At 46.4% G+C, this 17,677-nt stretch overlaps 2 protein-coding genes across 2 annotated transcripts in view; one reads left to right on the top strand and one right to left on the bottom strand.

Moving 5' to 3' along the window:
* Positions 1-2: 2 nt before the first annotated feature.
* Positions 3-3,697, top strand: CDK5R1 (cyclin dependent kinase 5 regulatory subunit 1; the record flags this gene model as incomplete). Its single annotated transcript, XM_006026404.3, has 1 exon — positions 3-3,697. A coding segment is annotated over one exon (711 nt), but the record flags the coding sequence as incomplete, so codon positions are not given.
* Positions 3,698-4,950: 1,253 nt separating this feature from the next.
* MYO1D (myosin ID) overlaps positions 4,951-17,677 on the bottom strand; it is a 263,721-nt gene continuing 250,994 nt past the window's right edge. Inside the window, exon 22 of the mRNA XM_025207321.1 lies at positions 4,951-7,508. Within this exon, the coding sequence (XP_025063106.1) occupies positions 7,337-7,508 (172 nt within the window). The 3' untranslated portion in view covers positions 4,951-7,336. The remainder of the gene's footprint in view (positions 7,509-17,677) is intronic.

The raw sequence follows: 17,677 nt of genomic DNA, 5'->3' as shown, positions 1-17,677 counted from the left end.
ACCCCACGGGCAGCTACCAGCCCACCGTCCCCCACCTCAACAACGAGAACCTGAAGAAGTCGCTGTCCTGTGCCAACCTCTCCACTTTCGCCCAGCCCCCGCCCGCGCCGCCACCCGCCCCCGCCAGCCAGATCTCCTGCTCCAAGAGCGCCCTCTCGTCTGCCAAGAAGGCGCCGCACCCCAGCGCCGCGCCCGCCGGCACCCCCAAGAGGGTCATCGTCCAGGCCTCCACCAGCGAGCTCCTGCGCTGCCTGGGCGAGTTCCTGTGCCGGCGGTGCTACCGCCTCAAGCACCTCTCGCCCACAGACCCTGTGCTGTGGCTGCGCAGCGTGGACAGGTCCCTGCTGCTCCAGGGCTGGCAGGACCAAGGCTTCATCACGCCGGCCAATGTGGTCTTTCTCTACATGCTCTGCCGGGATGTCATCTCCTCAGAAGTGGCCACCGACCACGAACTACAGGCTGTCTTGCTGACCTGCCTGTACCTCTCCTACTCCTACATGGGGAACGAGATCTCCTACCCCCTCAAGCCCTTCCTGGTGGAGAGCTGTAAGGAGGCCTTTTGGGACCGTTGCCTCTCCATCATTAACCTCATGAGCCCCAAGATGCTGCAGATCAATGCGGACCCGCACTACTTCACCCAGGTGTTCGCCGACTTGAAGAATGAGTGCAGCCAGGAGGAGAAGGGCCGGCTGCTCATCGGGCTGGACCGGTGAACACCCGCCGCCCGGGGACTGAGGGAACAATACATTTTTGTTTTTGTTTATGGGACACAAATCAGGGTTGTGCAGACACTGGACGGGTCAGCAGGGCTGCCAGGGACCCCGTGAGCAGCAGCACTGACCCTCAGACACTTAGGCTGGTGGGGCTTTGGTCACCAGGAAGCTCTACAGACCCAGGGGATGTTTTTTTATGATGCTCTAGTGGCCGAGATCCATTTGGTTTCTGCAGCCGCATGGGACATGCCTTGCTACCTCCACTTACCGTATTCGACGTTGGCTAAGCCTGGGGAGGACCTAAGTGGAGCGAGTGCAGAGCAGTGGGAGACCTTGTGGTTGGTGCCGGCTTTGCTGAGACAATACACGTAGGGATTATCCGCACTGTAATTCTATACAGTTGTAAGCCGGAGGCTTGGACCAGTGACTGGCAGGAAATCGTGGCATGTACGTTCCTAATGGGAATGGCAGTGGGTGAACAGGGCAATCCAATGGATTCTTGAACATTTGGTTTTTCCCAGTGGGCTCCAGTATTTCAAAGCTGGCTGGTGTTCAAAGCTGCACGCAGTGGGGAAAAAACTACAGTGACCTTAAAAAAAAAAAAAATCAAAAATCAGCATCAGTCTCCCAAACGGACTTTCTTGCATGTAACATGTAGTTAGTGGCCAGCAGCGGAGCAGGTGACGAGCTGGGATTGTCAGCACCTTTGGCCCCACCCTGGGGTTTTACCCTTTTAATGCTCAAAATTCCCAGATTAGGGAAACGGAACTCCCGATGTTAAGCAGGAAGAAGGGTTTCTCATGCAGGCTTGGAAGTGTCATTCCTCGTCCGCAAGGCAGCTGAACATCCTAGGCGAGTTCGCAGTGCCCTCAAGCTCCTTGCTGAAGTACCCCAGCAGTGAGGTAGCCAAGCTGGGGTTGAAGGGAGACAGCTCCTGGAGATTGTTTTGTTCTGGTGAACCATTTTACACTGATCAGTACAATGACTGTCTGCAGCCTAACCTGGTCCAGTTGAAATATGGTGGGTATTCTTCTGTTCATGTAGAAGTAGGGTCTGTATTGATGTCAGCTTTACTAGAGGTTTAATGGCACTATCAGTTGCTTTCCGTCGTCTGACTGGCCAGCCTTTGTGGAATTTGTCATGTTTAGCATTCTAACCTGGCACCTGCTGTCACAGCCAACCTCTGATGCTCAAGCAAGTTATACATCATGTTTCTTTAAACAAAAAAAGGGAGGTTGTTAACATCCTTCAAAAGGAAAGGCTCACAACCAAATGGCCCATAGGGGACCAGGGCTTGTAGGCTAAACATGAAATATTAATGCACCCTTGATTGGCTTTGAATCTTGGTAATTTCACTTACCCTTAAGTGTCATTTAAGACCAACTTTCCGGGTTCGAGATACAAATGCTCTTCAAGTACTGCTGAAAAGGGAATTCATTTTATGGGCTAAAGATCGTAGGTAAGCTTATCCACTGGCTTTAATAGCTTCTTGAGAAGCCAGAGGTGGAGAAGAACCAAGTCTAGATTTTTGTAGCATTAATATATCTGCACACAAAGACCAGTTCGAAAACCTCTTAAGGCTTCTTCGAATCCAACACTCTAGGCTTAAGGATGCTGGCATTCTGGCAGGGGAGGGGGGTGGGGGGGTTGGGCTTTATATTTAACAGTGTTAGAGTAGATTGCTGCTCATTTGAGCAGTAAGCACTATTTAAAATGTAAAGGAACAGAAAGCTGTGAAATTCAAGGTCTAGGCTTAAGGGGTTTGAAGCAGAAAGGAACCAGTTTTGTAATATCCAAGACTGCTGGATTTACAAGTGTAGGGAGAGCCTGCATTGCCTCTGAGGCTAGGCCCAAATCTGAGCCATTAACACACATTGACCATAAGCTAACCCTTCCTCAGACACAGAGCTGGAAAGGCACTTTGCAGCCAGTTGGCTAGCAAATGTACGAGGGGGAGATCAAGTCTCCTGTGGTCTTTGTAGATGGCCTCCTCAGCTCCCTCCATTGCACATTTGCTGTTCTAAAAGGACAGCATCATCTGGCAACTGGTTGGGAAACTCAACTTCCTGCCAACACAGGCTGAACACATTAGGTCCTACTTGTTTTGAGGACAGACCAGATTCTAGCTGTGTGTCTGGGAGAGCCATTTCTCTCTCTTCTCTATCTCCTTTATTTATTTATTGTTTTTTAAAGACAAGTTTCACGAGAGGTTCGGTTTAAGAGAAATAAGTGCTCCTGTATCATTACATCAACGTGAAATGTATTGTTCCCATTGTGCACTGATCATAAGTATTGTGTAAAGGATTAACTGATATACTTGAGTGTGCAAGCAATGAAAGAAATTTACATGCTGCTATATGAATACTTTTAGAACAAAAATACTAACCTACAAAAAAACCCTTCTTTATTCTTTCATCGTTGCTTTTACAGTGGTATCGTGCATGCAAACAGAAGCATTTTGTGTCTTCAAAAAACAAACAAAAACTTACAACAAATGGCTGTAAAAATTACACCCGTGCAAAACACACACACACGCACACACACACACACACAAATAGTTCAGTCTTTGAGTTGGCATTTTCTTAACAGGCCTGGGGACTGGTAAGTTCTTACTGTGCACAGTTCTTAGTTTAGTTCTGTTCCAGTTGTTAAGATTGCAAATGAAAAAAATAATGTGCCATTTTTTTCACTTGAAATTCTTCATAGCTGTACATTTGAAACTGCTAATTATACATGTATATGTATGTTTTTTTTAGTGCAATCTCTTCTGTAGATCTTTGTTGACCAAACTGGTGGGTATTGTTACTTATTAATTTATATTTGTCTCATTTTGTATGTATGTGTATAGTGTGTTTGTAAGTATGTGTGGTTTATAATCTGACAGACTGTGTCATGGAGCTCAGTGTGCCTGTAATTTAATCCCTTCCCCTTATTTTTATTTATTTTTGTACTGTGTTGATTAAATAAAATGCACTGACCATCCATTACATGGAAGCCTTTTGTAGCCGACTCCTTTATGCAACAGCCCGTGTGTAAGACACCTTTCATGAATGATGCATGGCCTTGGAGAAATAATTGGATTTGCCTAGACGAAAGAGGGCTTAGTACATTAGCTGTGCTAGTGTTTTAATCATGTTAAAGACCCCAAGTTCACCATTTTGCTCTGGACTTTCACACAATGTGCTGTGAAGTCAGCAATCCGGAGAGTTTCCTTCAAAAGAGTGAATTAGCATGACAGGCAGATGAGAGGTGCAGCCTTCCTGACTGGACTGTCAAAAGCCAGGCAAGGACGCCTCTCTCACTGGTGCATGTGCATCTGGGCAGTAAACAAGGGTAAAGAATAGGTTAGTGTCACAAGAGTGGGGAGGAGGAGGCGCTGAATCATAAGGGAAGTGTGTCTTGCTTTGCTGCCTGTCCTCCTGCAGATGTACTTTGGTCTCCAGTCTCCAAGGGCCAGTGTTTCCACAAAACTGTAGGTCAGTCTGTCTTGGAGACTCAGGGATGGGCAACAAAATTCAGACATAAACCTTTACTCTTTATTGAAGTAACTTGAAAGTCCTTGTGGTAAAACCAATGCTCATCTCCAGGGTGACTACTATCATTCCCCATAAAGAAAAAAGGAGACCAACAGTACCAGGGTGCAACTAATAGTCCTTTAATTACAGTGAATTATGTAAACAAAAACCCAATATCATTATAGTAGGGCTTTTCTTTTATACATTACAATATCAACTACTTAAAATGGTTCATTGCATTTTTGCCCCAGGCTCAAAAAAATCAAAATACAATTTAGTAATAGTTAATTTATGGGAGAAATCAGGAATATATATATATATATATATAAACCAGAGTAGAAGCAAATAATGTATTTCATTTAATAAAGACAAATACTTCATCACATACAATATCGCCACCTTGTTGCATTAGACATTCCCTAAACACAAGTTTATTGCTGTCCATGATTCAGTACAACTGTTTCGTTGGAGGGATAGTGTATGAAAGTGCTAATTAAAAACTCAAGCCACTAACTTGGCTACTACATTAGACAGACTGGAGGCACTTGGGCAGTTGCATAAAAATAAAAAGCAAGAAGTGCAAATAGAAAAAGGCACAGCAGTGGGGAGGACACTTTCTACTGCTTCAGAGGGATTATTACAAATAAAACCTTCCCTTCTAGCACAAGTTATAAAAATGCCTTGAGAATCGGCATTTCTTCTCCTACTGAGGAGCAGCAGAAGCTGGGGAGGAAGTGGAACAAGAGGTAAAGGACCCTTTGCTGGTGCCCTATCTGTATGTGTACACTTGGCACGTGCAGGAGCTATTGCTTGGCTGGGTAGTTGCTTCCACTCTCCTTGCTGTTCCAGTGGTGTGTAGTGCTGGTAAAGCAGTCACAGAGGGCTCTCACTGGCATTGGCTGACATCCATTACGACCTGTTCCCCAAGGGCCAGGGAAGACTGGAAAAGGCCACACAGTCCTGGAGGGCAGGATTCCTCTTTGTTGCCAGCATAAACAGGAGAGCGAGCGAGTGGGTGCCATGCTGGGATGTGGGCACTGGGAGCTCCCTCCCTGGCCCCTGCTCCTCATGCACAACAGGCTGCTCTCAAGGCACGTGGTAGGTCCTGGCTAGAAGCCAAGCGCGGAACTTGTGTAATGTGCAGCAGGGGAAAAACAGAGCAGCCCACTGCACAGGAAGGGCTTTGCCACAGGGACTCCCTGGCAAACAAGTCAGGGGAGATTAAGCTTGTCCCAATTAAATGCAGCTCTGTAGCTTCTCTACTCAAGATACTAATTAACTTAAAGAATCTCCCTGGCAGCAACTGGACATGAATACTGTTATGACCACCTCCCCCTCCCTCCCCCTTTGTCTAGGGATTGGTTTTGTGAGGCCCTGTACTCACTGTGGAGCTGGTTTGTCAGGATGCCCTTGAACAGGAGGAGAAATGCCTCTTTAGGGCACTTTTTGGCTGCTAAAACGAACAGATCTAAACTAGAAAATGCATCCTGTTGTAGACCAACACTGAGGCTGGGGACTCAAAGTCCCTGAGACAGGCTCATTGGTACAGGTGAACAGGCAGGGCTTGCGTAGCAAAGGACTGGAAATCCTGACCTGACCAGCAGTGCCAGAATTTAGCATATAAATCTTCATAGCCCCATGACGACATATTGCCTCCCCCATTAAAATACCACAGAAGCAGCCTGATATAAAATCTGCTGACACAACATCAAAAGCTCTTGTTAATAATTCCGGCACAGAGGAAATGGGAGAGGTGGTTTAGAGTGCATCTTATTAAAACCAGCACCCGACAACCCGCACAGAGTACCAATTACAAGGTTACGTGGGCCAGATGGATGCAGACTATGCATTGTCAACTAAACTTGATGCTAACAGAAAGGCCACAGAGATACAGAGTGGCCTCCCAGGTCTTGTGCCAATAACATCCAATATGTGCATGTCAAGGAAGACCCAGAGAAAGGTCTGCAAGCAGAACAGTCTGTGCATTTAAAACAGGCGTGTGCTATCGCCCATTTCCTTCTTTCTATGCTTGGACAGAATTGCCCAGAGTTAGTGACTACATAGTGCAAAGCTGGGGAGCCCAAGGCTGCTGTATCCTCAGACCCAACAGCCCCCCAACTCCCATCTCCAGCTGGATACAGCAGGTGGCCTTTGCACAGGCCTGGGAAGGAACCCCCTCCTTACCCCACCTGTGCAGAGATCCTGGCCAGCATCCTCCTCAAGCCTCATTGAACCATGTTGCTGGGACTATGGTCACCCGCATGGATCAGGTCAGAATTCTGGGGGAGGCACTGGATCAGACTGGGACCCCCTGGGATCCCAGGTCATATCAACTGACCAGGGAAGGCAACAGCTATGCTCTTTATAGCCAATGCTGCTTAAAACTCTCTGCGTCGTGAATTTCACCCCCCACCCCCCCTTACACTGCTGGGGTAATTTTCTCCCACCAAACCCTCTCCTCACAGGCTAATGGACTAGGAAAGCAGCAAATTTATTTTGTTTAGAGATGCATTTACATGTACCCTTGGAATCACATGAGCCTGGGAGGGAGAGGGTGGGAGGAATCAGGGGTCTGTGCCTTCCTTTAGGAAACCCAGCCCTTCTTTCACCAACCATGTCTCCCCTCTTATGACAATTTGGTCTTTCAGATTTAAACTATTACAGCAGGGCTTCCTCCCTGAGCCCCCATCTTTGGTTCCTCCAATGGAGGCTACGTGATATTGCAGAATGGAGATGCAGAGATAGAGAACACAGGAGAGGGTCAGGACAGTGGGATTGGGAGGGGAAGCAAAGGGGAGAAACAACTCCTGATGAATGCTTTCTTCTAACAGCAGCTCAGAAGCAGTTTGCCGGTGTCCAAGTCTATTTTCTAAGCTGGATGCACCTGCATGGCTATTTTCAGCCCTGGTCAGATATGGTAAAGAGAAACCTCTCCTGAATTTGGGCTAGGTATAATACTAGCTTTAGGGATCTGTTCAGGTGCACAGCTGCAAATCACAGCTGAGTATCTCCCAGTTAATTTCCTTGAAAAGTTCAAGTCATACAGAGGGCAATTTAAATCTGGTCTGTCTCCTTTCCTTTCCTCTGCTCTCTCAAACGCTCTCTGCTTTAGTGGAGGGGATGCAAAATCCCTGGCACACAGAGGATGAAACCTGAACGATTCTTGGTGAAGTCTGGCTGTGATTGGTTGATCTTGGTTTCCACGGAGACGGTGCATTTCCTACCGTGCAGGCTACACTGGACCGGGTTGGTAACATTGACTTGCAGACTGCGTTTCTCACTGCAGGGCGAAAGAAAAACAAGAGGGTTAGGAAATGCAGCTAGACTGGCTGGATTACCTGCTGGAGAGCCTTTGCAGGATGGGTTATGTAGTTACATAGTTAGCAGGACATTCTGCTCAACCCTGCTTTATCTCCTCTGTCAGTGTCCAGTCCAGACTCATATAGATCAGCTCACAGCAGCTTTGGAAAATGACAAGCTACAGACACTTCCATTTCATTTGAATTTATCAAGGTAGAGAAAGGCCTAATTTTGCAAACACAGCAGAGATCTGAGAGCCAGGCACTCCGTGGAGCTAATCCCAGATGACATCAGCTCTCTCTGGGATCTCTGCTTCCTTCTGCCTGTTCCATTTTTAAAGAAACCACCCCCTCCAATGACACACTTTTCCCCTGGTCACTTGTCTCCATGAAGAGCACCAGGGTGTCAGCTTTAAAATACACATAGAGAAAAAGGAAGAGATCTTGGAAAACAGCCTGCAAAGAACATCAAAAAGATCATCGAACACATCATGCTTATGCAAGGTCTACAAAAAGAAGAGTTCATCTCAGTCCAGTTCATAGTGGAGAAGATGCCTCATCACCCACTAGCACTATCAGTCTCATTCATCAGATGACTTACAGGCCAAAAATGAGCCACTGACACAGGAATAATATGAGCTGGTGAAGCCAACAGACAGGGACTCAACAGCAGAGGTGTAGCTAGTTATTTCTAGATACAGAGCATGTGGTGGGCAGACCATGTGGTGGGAAGGGGCCTGTGCTGAGCACAGGGGAACAGGAATAAGAAGTGGGCAGGCAGCATCTTACCTGCTAAGGCATGGGTTCACCAAGGGGCTGAAGGCTCAGAAGCGAGGTGATGTCTTCTTCAGGTGAAGTCTCCCCCGTGGGAGATGCTGCTGCTGCAATAGCTATGAGGTTAATCCTCTTGCAGCTGCCACCAAATTGTATATGAAACGACACCATACAAGCCTCTATATGGCAAGCACAACCCCCTGCCACCACTGGGATGCCCCCACTAGTCAGCTCCTGGGGCTCATGCCCAGATCACCCATCTCTACTTACACTACCACTCAAGAGACTGGGTCTGATTCCCAATTCTGCCACCAAGGGGCTTGAGGACCGTGGCAAGTCCCTTTCCCATTTGTAACATGGGGATGATGATGCTGACCTTTTTTGTAAAGTGTTTTGAGATCTTTAGGTAGAAAGTATTATATGAAAGAGGTGGGGATTGTGAATCTTTTCACCCCTCCACAACCCACAATATAAATGAGGGGGTACTGCCTTCTTCCCCAAAGCCTGGAGGCCGGCCAGACCCGCAGACCCTGGTTCTAGACCGGGGCCCAAACTGTTCCCATCTTGGAACTTTCTGACAGGGCTTAACCCAAAAGGTGCGATGCAGCTTCTAACTAGAAGTGCCCATCGTCACAAGACTGAGGAGACGGGCATTAAAAACTCTCAACTCAGCATTGACAATAAAGACCATTCAAGGTAGAAAGCGAAGCTCAATAATAGTCTGAAGCAAACAATCCTCCAACCTGACAAACTGCTGAGCATGGAGAGTAAGAGATGGAAAATTCATAGGTAAAACCTAACTTTTCCCTTTCCTGTCTCCCTCTGGCTGTCTGAACCGTGGGACAGACACAGCAAAATCTATTTCTTGGAAAGCAGGAGAAGGATTCCAACTACATCCCAAAGGGAGAAACTCTGCTGGTTGTTGACCTAGCCTCTGGGAGAAGGATGTTGTAGAGGAGGAAGAGTTATTAATTCTGCAGAGCTTTCTAAAAGCATGAACTGAGACCTACATTGCTGCCTTTTGGATGTCACAGAAGAGTTTGCTTCCTCACTGAACGAATTATGGCATTTAGTGCATCTGCTCTGGAGGCTTCTGTATTCATCAGTGCCTGCATTCATCCATATTGCTGGGCAAGACCTGGGTGAAGCTCTGTTCTTTCACATCAGCACGACGTACAATAAATAGCTGTGGATTGCCTCTAGAGTTTTATCTACTGCGTCTATAATCTACCCCGTGCCATTCCAATCCTCCACAATGCTTCAAATTATGGTTGAAAGAGAGCAAAGATACTTCTGACCCCTGGAATCCCATATTTACATCTGTAAGAAAGGTTTGAGTTGTGGTTTTGGAGAAATCAGAGAGACGTAAGGCTCGAAGGAACCTTCAAAGGTCATTTAGTCCAATCCCCTGCTTGAGGCAGGATCATCCCTAACCAAACCATCCTATAACCTAACGTCTTAGTAAAACTACCATCAACTCTTGACACAACACATGACATAACACCGTAACCTGACACAGGTAACGCTGGGGGACCACAGCAGCGAACTTCCTGTTTCAGTAAAAGCTCAAGAGATCCCTGGTAGAGGGCCATGCCCCGCCACTCCACAGAGGAAGGCAACAAACCATCCATACCACAGTCCATACCAATGGCAAAGAAATGATGCAGAGTTACAGTTCAATGGGCTGTGCTCCCCACTGCGATACCCTCCATGCAACTACAAGGAGACACAATTCAAAAGCAAGTGAGATATGCTAGTGGTTCAAAGACTTAGCCACAGCCTGAGAGGACCACATTTAAACGCCGTTTTAAGAACTTGTAGATTAAACAGCATGTGGGTTTTCAGGGATCATACCTGATGGTACTAAACAGAAGTTTTCTTCGAGTTTACAGACACAGACACTAGTAATGGCTACCTCTCATCTCTTCAGTACTTTGAGCTTGAGGCCCAGAGTCAGAACAACCTGACAGGACTTTAATCCCTTTCTCACTTTGGCTGCCTTGGCCCATTTCACCAAAACCAGAACTTTGTCCTGGTAGCTTTATATTTGCTGCTAATTCTGTGACAAACTGTATCTCCAGGGATATTCCTCCAGGTAGCCCAGGGGCCTCAGTTCCCTCTTTCCCGCTCCTCCCTCCTCCCCACTCTCTCTTTGCATTGTCAGTTCTGGGTCTGATGATGGGATCAGGCCCTGGCTCAGACCCCCGCTTCCAGGCCATTTGTTAGAAGGGCTCCAGCTGCTTTGTAACCAGATCTGAGAATTACGGCCTACGGGGCAATCAGGTTCCCCAGGATCTTCTCCAGTGCAGAACAAAAGGAAGGGTGCACAGAAACCTCAATGGTCACACTTGGGATACAGCGCTGACAGCTTCTGTTCTTAGGACTTTTTCTGAAGAACTGTTCCTCCTAGCTGCTGACGGTGTGGTCAGGCACAGCGTGAGGAAGCTGCTCTGAAGAATCTTGAAGGATCTCCCTTTCTAATCCAGTCTACTGACTGCTTTCCCTTTCCTGTTGTGTCAATGGCTTTGATGGAGCTTAAGATACTGCTCCATCCCCGTCAAAAGAGTCGCTTCTTTGGGAAGCATGGATGGTCTTGACCTCCGTGGTGGCAGGTACATGCCATAACTGCAGTGCTGTCAGTATCGACTCGGATGCTAATGACAGATGGCTTGGTGGAAGCAGAGAAGAGCTGGCTTGGTGGAACACCCTTCCAGCCAATGTATACATTTTCTCCTTCTCTAACCAGTTGTGTGGTCCATTTGGGAGTTTGCTTCCAGCTTTGGAGATCTGTGCCTGCATTGATAGCTAACCTCTCTGGTTCTGGCAAGGGAAAAAAGCCACCAGGGAGCTGCAAACCAGGTTTGTAATACTGATCTGTGTAATCTGGTTGGATGAAATTTCCTCCAGCTGAGAAAGAGGAAACTCTTGAAGGGGCATCATGACAGTGGTCCCATTCCCAGAAGCCCAGTTGAAACTTGAAAGTAGGATTTCTAAAGAATCATCAAAGCTTTTCTGTTACCTGTCCTCTGAAACGAAGGACCGTGTCCTGACTGATGCCTAGGGTCACTAGCAATAGGAAGGCACTGAAATGACAGAGGGTGACTCTTCTAGGGACAGATCCAGAGGGGGGATGGCACAGTTTCACTCCCCTTTTGGATTGGACTGCTCCTTTGGAGCCTCCAGGGACTTCTTAAAGTTCCCAAAGCAGGTGAAAATACTCCTTCCCTTCCCCTTCCTGATTAAAGAAAATGCCCTATGTGGACTTGGCATGAATGTGCAGAAGCTGGAGGGATGTTTGCAATAATTTAGATGTCATCTGAAAGGGGGAAATGGGACCTGGCCCCGAGACATCCATTGAATCAAAAGAATCACAGCTTCTCTAAATCACTCTTCTGGTCCCAAGTTAGGAGAATTTCCCAATTGATTAGCAAGATTTAAAAAGCCTCCTCTGTATACAGAGCTTGAAAACAGTCAGGTCCATCTGTTTGCCTCCTGGCACTAGAGAGAATGGGCTCAGCTGACTGGGAGGGGGTGTGAAAATGAACTGCAGGCAAGCACTGGGTGAGCTGCAGGGCACCTGCCTGGAAGCACTGTGCATCCCTTCTTCTAGTGGGAAAACCAACAAGCACATAAAAAAGGTTAATAGGGACACAAATGTCAAGTGACTCAGCTGACTGGTTGGGAATCCCCCCTTTCACCCATGGACACATGTGCCCAAACCTTGCCAGGCATGGTCAATAAAGAATTTACAATCCAACGATCCCTTCTGTGACAGGTCACTGCAAATGTATTCTTTCAGGCTGAGATCTGTAAGGCCAGAAGGGATCATTGCGGTCATCAGGTCTGACCTCCTGCACATCATAGGCAAGACAGCTCTTCATTCAGGGGGTCCCACTTGACTCCTGGCACCTTTCACAATTGCATGAACTCCTTACATAAAGACTTCTTGGGCACAGAACTCAGGCTACTTCTTGCTCAAGTTGTCCCAATGGTTACTAACCCTCCTTTAACACACACGCATGTGTGCACCACCCCCTTCTCACATGTCTGCATCAAGTGTGCCTGGGTTCAGCTTCCAGCCATTAGATCTTGCTATAACATTTATAGAATCATAGAAAATGAAAGTTGGAAAGGACCTCAGGCAGTCAGCTAGTTCAACCCCCTGCCCAGAGCAGGACTATCCCCAACTACATTATTCCAGTCAGGGCTTTGTCAAGCTGGGCCTTAAAAATCTCAAGGGACAGAGATTCCACCACCTCTCTAGGTAACCTTTTCCAGTGCTTCACCACCCTCCTAGTGAGAAAGTTTATCTTAATATCCAACCTAAACTTCCCTTGCTGCAACTTGAGATGATTGCTGCCAAAATTATACTCCACTCTCAGGGTCCCTCCCCCCTCAGTTCAACTTCTGGCAGTTGAAGGTTGCTATCAAATCCCCACTCAGTCTTTTCTTCTGCAGACTAAAATAAATTCAGTTCCTTCAGCCTCTCCTCCTAAGTCATGTGCTGCAGCCCCCTAACCATTTTTGTTGCTCTCTGTTGGACTCTCCAATCTGTCCACATCCTTTCTGTAGTGGGGCCCCAAAACCGGACACAGTACTCCAGATGTGGCCTCACCAGTGCAGAACAGGGGGGAATAATTACTTCCCCTGATTTGCTGGCAACACTCCTACTAATGAAGCCCAGTATGCCGTTAGCCTTCTTGGCAACAAGAACACACTGCTGAATTATATCCAGCTTATTGTCCATTGTAACCCCCAGGCCCTTTTCTGCAGAGCTGCTGCTTAGCCAGTCAGCCCTAGCCTGTACTGGTGCAAGGGATTGTTCCATCCTAAGTGCAGGACTTTGCTCTTGTCTTTGCCGAACCTCATGAGATTTCTTTTGGCCCAATCCTCCCATTTGTCTAGGTCACTCTGAATCCCAGCCCTACCCTCCAGTGTATCTACTGCTCCCCCCAGCTTGGCATCATCTGCAAACTTGCTGAGGGTGCACTCCATCCCATCTTCCAGATGGTTAATAAAGATATTGAACAAAACCGGCTCCAGGACCGACCCTTGGGGCACTCCACTTGCTACCAGCTGCCAGCTAGACCTTTAGCCATTGATCACCACTCGTTGAGCCTGACAATCCAGCACTGTGTTCATCCCCATTCTCCTTTGCTTGCTAGATTGAGAGAGCTCTTTCTGGGATTTTTCACTGCTGTAGACTACTAGCCACTCTGCTGCCCAAGCCTCTGTGCAAAGAGGCTGCCCCTAGGACACATGTCAAAGCATTCTCCTATGAATCACCTGTATTACCAAGCACCCAGGCAGTAAACACGTAAATCACTTTTTAAAAAGATAGAGTGATTCAATTTTGGGGTAGTGGCAGGACAGCTGGAGGCACCATACAAAGCCCTCATGTTCTTCCAGGTATTTAATACTTATTTACTCTGGCCTTGGTGAGTTACAGATAAAATCCCTACTTAGTTTGCTATTTTTATCACGTCTTAACAGAACTAGCAGTATATATGGAAAAGCCTATCAGAGGTTCCAATCACATTCTTGTCACTGTATGCCTGGAAGGCAGATTTAACATGAAGCATTTGTAAAATGGATCAGTGCTAATGACTTCCCTTTCTCCTTTCCAATATCCCTCAAAGCAATAGGATGTGGATAGGCTACCGGTAGCTTCCCAGCTCCTTGGTCTCTAACTACACTGACCCTCTTGTCACAGAGGTAAGCCACCATGTATAGGGCAGGGGCAATCTTTTTAGTCTGCCTCTCAGTGGGGAAAAAGAAGGGCTGACACCTGACTTGTGATCTATTCTCAGCCCTCCTGGGCTTCCTATGCAACTTCAGGCAAGAGGCTAGACTCTCTTGTGCCATCTATAAAATTAGGATAATGTTACTTCTCTCAATCTATTTGCTTAGTAATTGTTTAGATAGTGCAGTGTTCTCCTTTACTGACAGATATTAGAAAAAACACATTGCACTCAAGGGAAAGTATAAGCAGCTCTTGCCTGGTGCAGTCCGATAGATTTTTCCCTCCATCCTAGGATGACATGGGCTGCTTTGCTCCTCCTAACAGCTCCCTGCTAAATAAGGGGCCCACCATTTCCAACTAATCCCATACAAACGCTTCCACATCACTGCAACCTCATGCTCAAGGTCGTTTAATCTCAAGTACTTTTGTTGGCATCAGATGAGGCTGCAGGCTTTCCGTGGAGGTGTGTTTGGGGAGAAGGGTGTGGATAATGTTCAGTGAGAGAATTGCCTTTCTGGAATCCAAAAAGGGATTACGAACCCCACTCCCAGCCTCCCTACTAGGCAAAGCCACTCTGAGCATCCCCCGAAGCAGCATGAACGGGTCAGTGTGCCAGTGTACTGAGATTTCTCCAACGCTTAGGAAACACTCTAAGTAAGAGGCTGAAAGAAACATCAGCCTAGCTTTCATTCGATCGATCACAACAGTATCAAACCTGTTACTGCAATGGCATAAAGGGGAGATGACAGATGCTGGCAACCCTGCGATAAGATGGTTTATTCAAAGATTGAAAAAGGAGAAAACAGATGCCTGGCTCAGCCAAGAAACCCAATTAAAGCATCTTCCAAAGCCCACCGGTACAACATGATTTTATCAACAGGAAAGTTATTGGCTGATGCAAACAGCATTCTGGGCCATGAGGGAAAGTCAAGGGTCATCTCCCCAGGCCTCTGCAGCAGCTTCTGTCAAAGGGAGCCTGGTGTGGAGATCATCTGTAACATTTTAGTGCCCGTAAATGGACATAGTGCATCTCACAGGTTAGCACAACAAATAGCAAATATGCTGCCTGGGGTGGCTGGTGTTTTGCAGGTCAGAATGAGGTGGGATAGATGTTACCCATGTCAGTGATAAGCTTCACTTCCATAGTCATTCTCTGACTAAAGAATTAGCTCGCCCTTCCTATAGGAAAGCATAATTTAACCCCCTGACAATACATTTCCTCTCAACCTACTCTATTAATAATTCACACACAGAAAGCCTTCATTAAGATGTAATGCAGGTGGAAGAGCACTCACATTAATAAAGCCCAAATTTAGAGTCTCAAAACATATAGCCGTGGTGACACAGACACCTAAGCTCTGATCCTATCCAAGTCTCCCTTGTACATTCTTGTTTCAGCTCTTAAACATTGTCAAAATTTTAATAAGGTAGGTTTCTGTATGTGTTCACTGTTTGTTGGTTTTTAAATCACCTGGCTTTTGAACAAATTTTAGTAACAGCCATGCTTATCACTGAAGTGACCCTGAACTTTTGTAGTACCAGCTAAAGGCCTGAAAGTGTTTTATAATCATAATTGAATTAAGCATGACCGGTACCCCTAGGGAACAGATAACTATCTCCATTCTCCAGCTGGAGGAACAGGCATCACACAGAGAACATAAGTGCCTTGCATGAGTCTCACAGATCGGCAGCAGAGCCAAAAACTGAACCTGGATCTCCTGACTCCCAGCGTCAGGCATTTGCCACAGGATTTTCTTTTATCTTTGGAGAGTGAAAGAGGACAGGGCTCACTCACATGGGGCTCAAATACTCAGTGCAAATGCTATAGCCTCATTCAGTTCCTTCACCCGGATCAAGCAAAGCCAATGGACTCAAATGTATCGCACCTAATTATTCAATCCTAGTACCTTAGTGACTGTCCAGTAACCGACTGAACCCATACTTTGTGTTCATACAGAAGACATTTGGACCCACACTCTGTTTTTCAGCCTGTCTGCAACATTTTCTATTCCTGCCACTCCCAGAGACAACCAGATTATGCTTACAGCAAGAGTGTACCCCCAGGGACCAGACACCAGGAGATGCATCACATTTCACAACCATGACAAGGTTGACATTACTACTTATAGATCTGTAAGGAGTTTGCTCCATGGTACCAGCCTCCAGGTTTCCCAACTCCTCTAGAGGTGTCTTGGACTGTTTCACCCCTCACCCACACCAGTGATCTACATACAATGATACCTGAACAACGGGCCACCCTTATTAACACACTCCCCGCAAATGCCTCCAAATACAGATAGTGTAAGTCTTCTCCACATTTGTAAGATCAGTACTAGTTGTTAGCCTTTAGCATGGCTGATGATGGCAGATTTGGCTGAATGCCAGAACAAGGTTTCACTTGAGTGTTGATGGAAGTAATGCCATTGCACTTTTGTTCCTATATGGAAACACAGCTGAGAAACAACAATGGAGGCTGCTACTCTGCATCCTTCACCTCTTGGGGAATAAAAATAATTCAGTTACAAAGACTATTCTATTCAAAGAGACTGTGAATGTCAGAGCGTTGGCTGTGACTCTGCTGTGAGGGAAATGCAAGTCTCTGCAACTTGAGCATGAATTGAGCCTTCAAAAGTGTGAAGACAGAAAGTGAGCTCTCTTGGAGGAGCTGAAAATAAAATCAGCCATATCCTAATGTTGCCAAGAGGGCCACAAGATAAATTTATCGCTGGAATCGGATGAAGGTTTTGGTGTTTTGTGAAAACACTGCAGTCTTGTTATATAACTGCAAACAGAATTGTTGGATGGAAACAGCCTTTCTCCTGACATCTTGGCAGTACAAGTGACAGCTACTGATCTCAGCTGGTTGTGCGCATGGTTTTCTTTTTTGCTTCTTTGGATTTAATGGCTCATTGAATGCTTCAGGATTCAGTGACTTTTCTTCCTTCATCTGGTCCAAACAATCATGGCATGCAAACTGCCTTTATCAGATTACTTCCCTTCATCTGTGCTCTAGTCCAGTGGTTTTCAACCTTTTTTCAAATGCAGACCCCTAAAAAATTTTGAATGGAGGTGCAAACCCCTTTGAATTGTAAGTGTGGGTATTCACATACTTTTGATTGATTATAGTCATCTTTCATGGACCCCTCAGGGTCTGTGGGCTGAACTTTGCCTGCCCTGGCCTGAGACAGTTTGCAGACCCCCAGGGGTCCATGGCCACAGGTAGAAAACCACTGCTCTAGCCTATTGCCTTTGTGCTCATTAGGGAAACTAATGGCAAACAGGTAGTTGCTGAGCATATGAAACACCATAAGAATAATTTTTACTATGTGTACATAAAAATCACCATCCTAGACCCAGTGCATGGCTGAAGAGATAGGGATTAATGATGAGTTGCGTGGGAATACTGAGGAAGGAGGAATTTATCAAGAAGGAATGTATTCCACCTTAAATCAAAAGGGAACTTGACTGTGGGACACGAAATATTGCAGTTTCAATGGTGTGTTTAAGCAAGTGTACAAGGTGAGGAACAACTAAATTGGACAGACACACCTGTCAACAATGCAGGTAATGGCAAGGTATCTGTGGTGTCTCCAATAAATGGCAGGAAGCAAAATGACTGAAACAGCAGGAAGG

Source organism: Alligator sinensis, unplaced genomic scaffold (assembly GCF_000455745.1).
Source record: "Alligator sinensis unplaced genomic scaffold, ASM45574v1 scaffold919_1, whole genome shotgun sequence".
In the NCBI taxonomy this organism is placed as follows: Eukaryota; Metazoa; Chordata; order Crocodylia; family Alligatoridae; genus Alligator; species Alligator sinensis.
The sequence above is the reverse complement of the archived record's forward strand: the minus strand, read 5'-3'. Positions and strand labels throughout refer to the sequence as shown.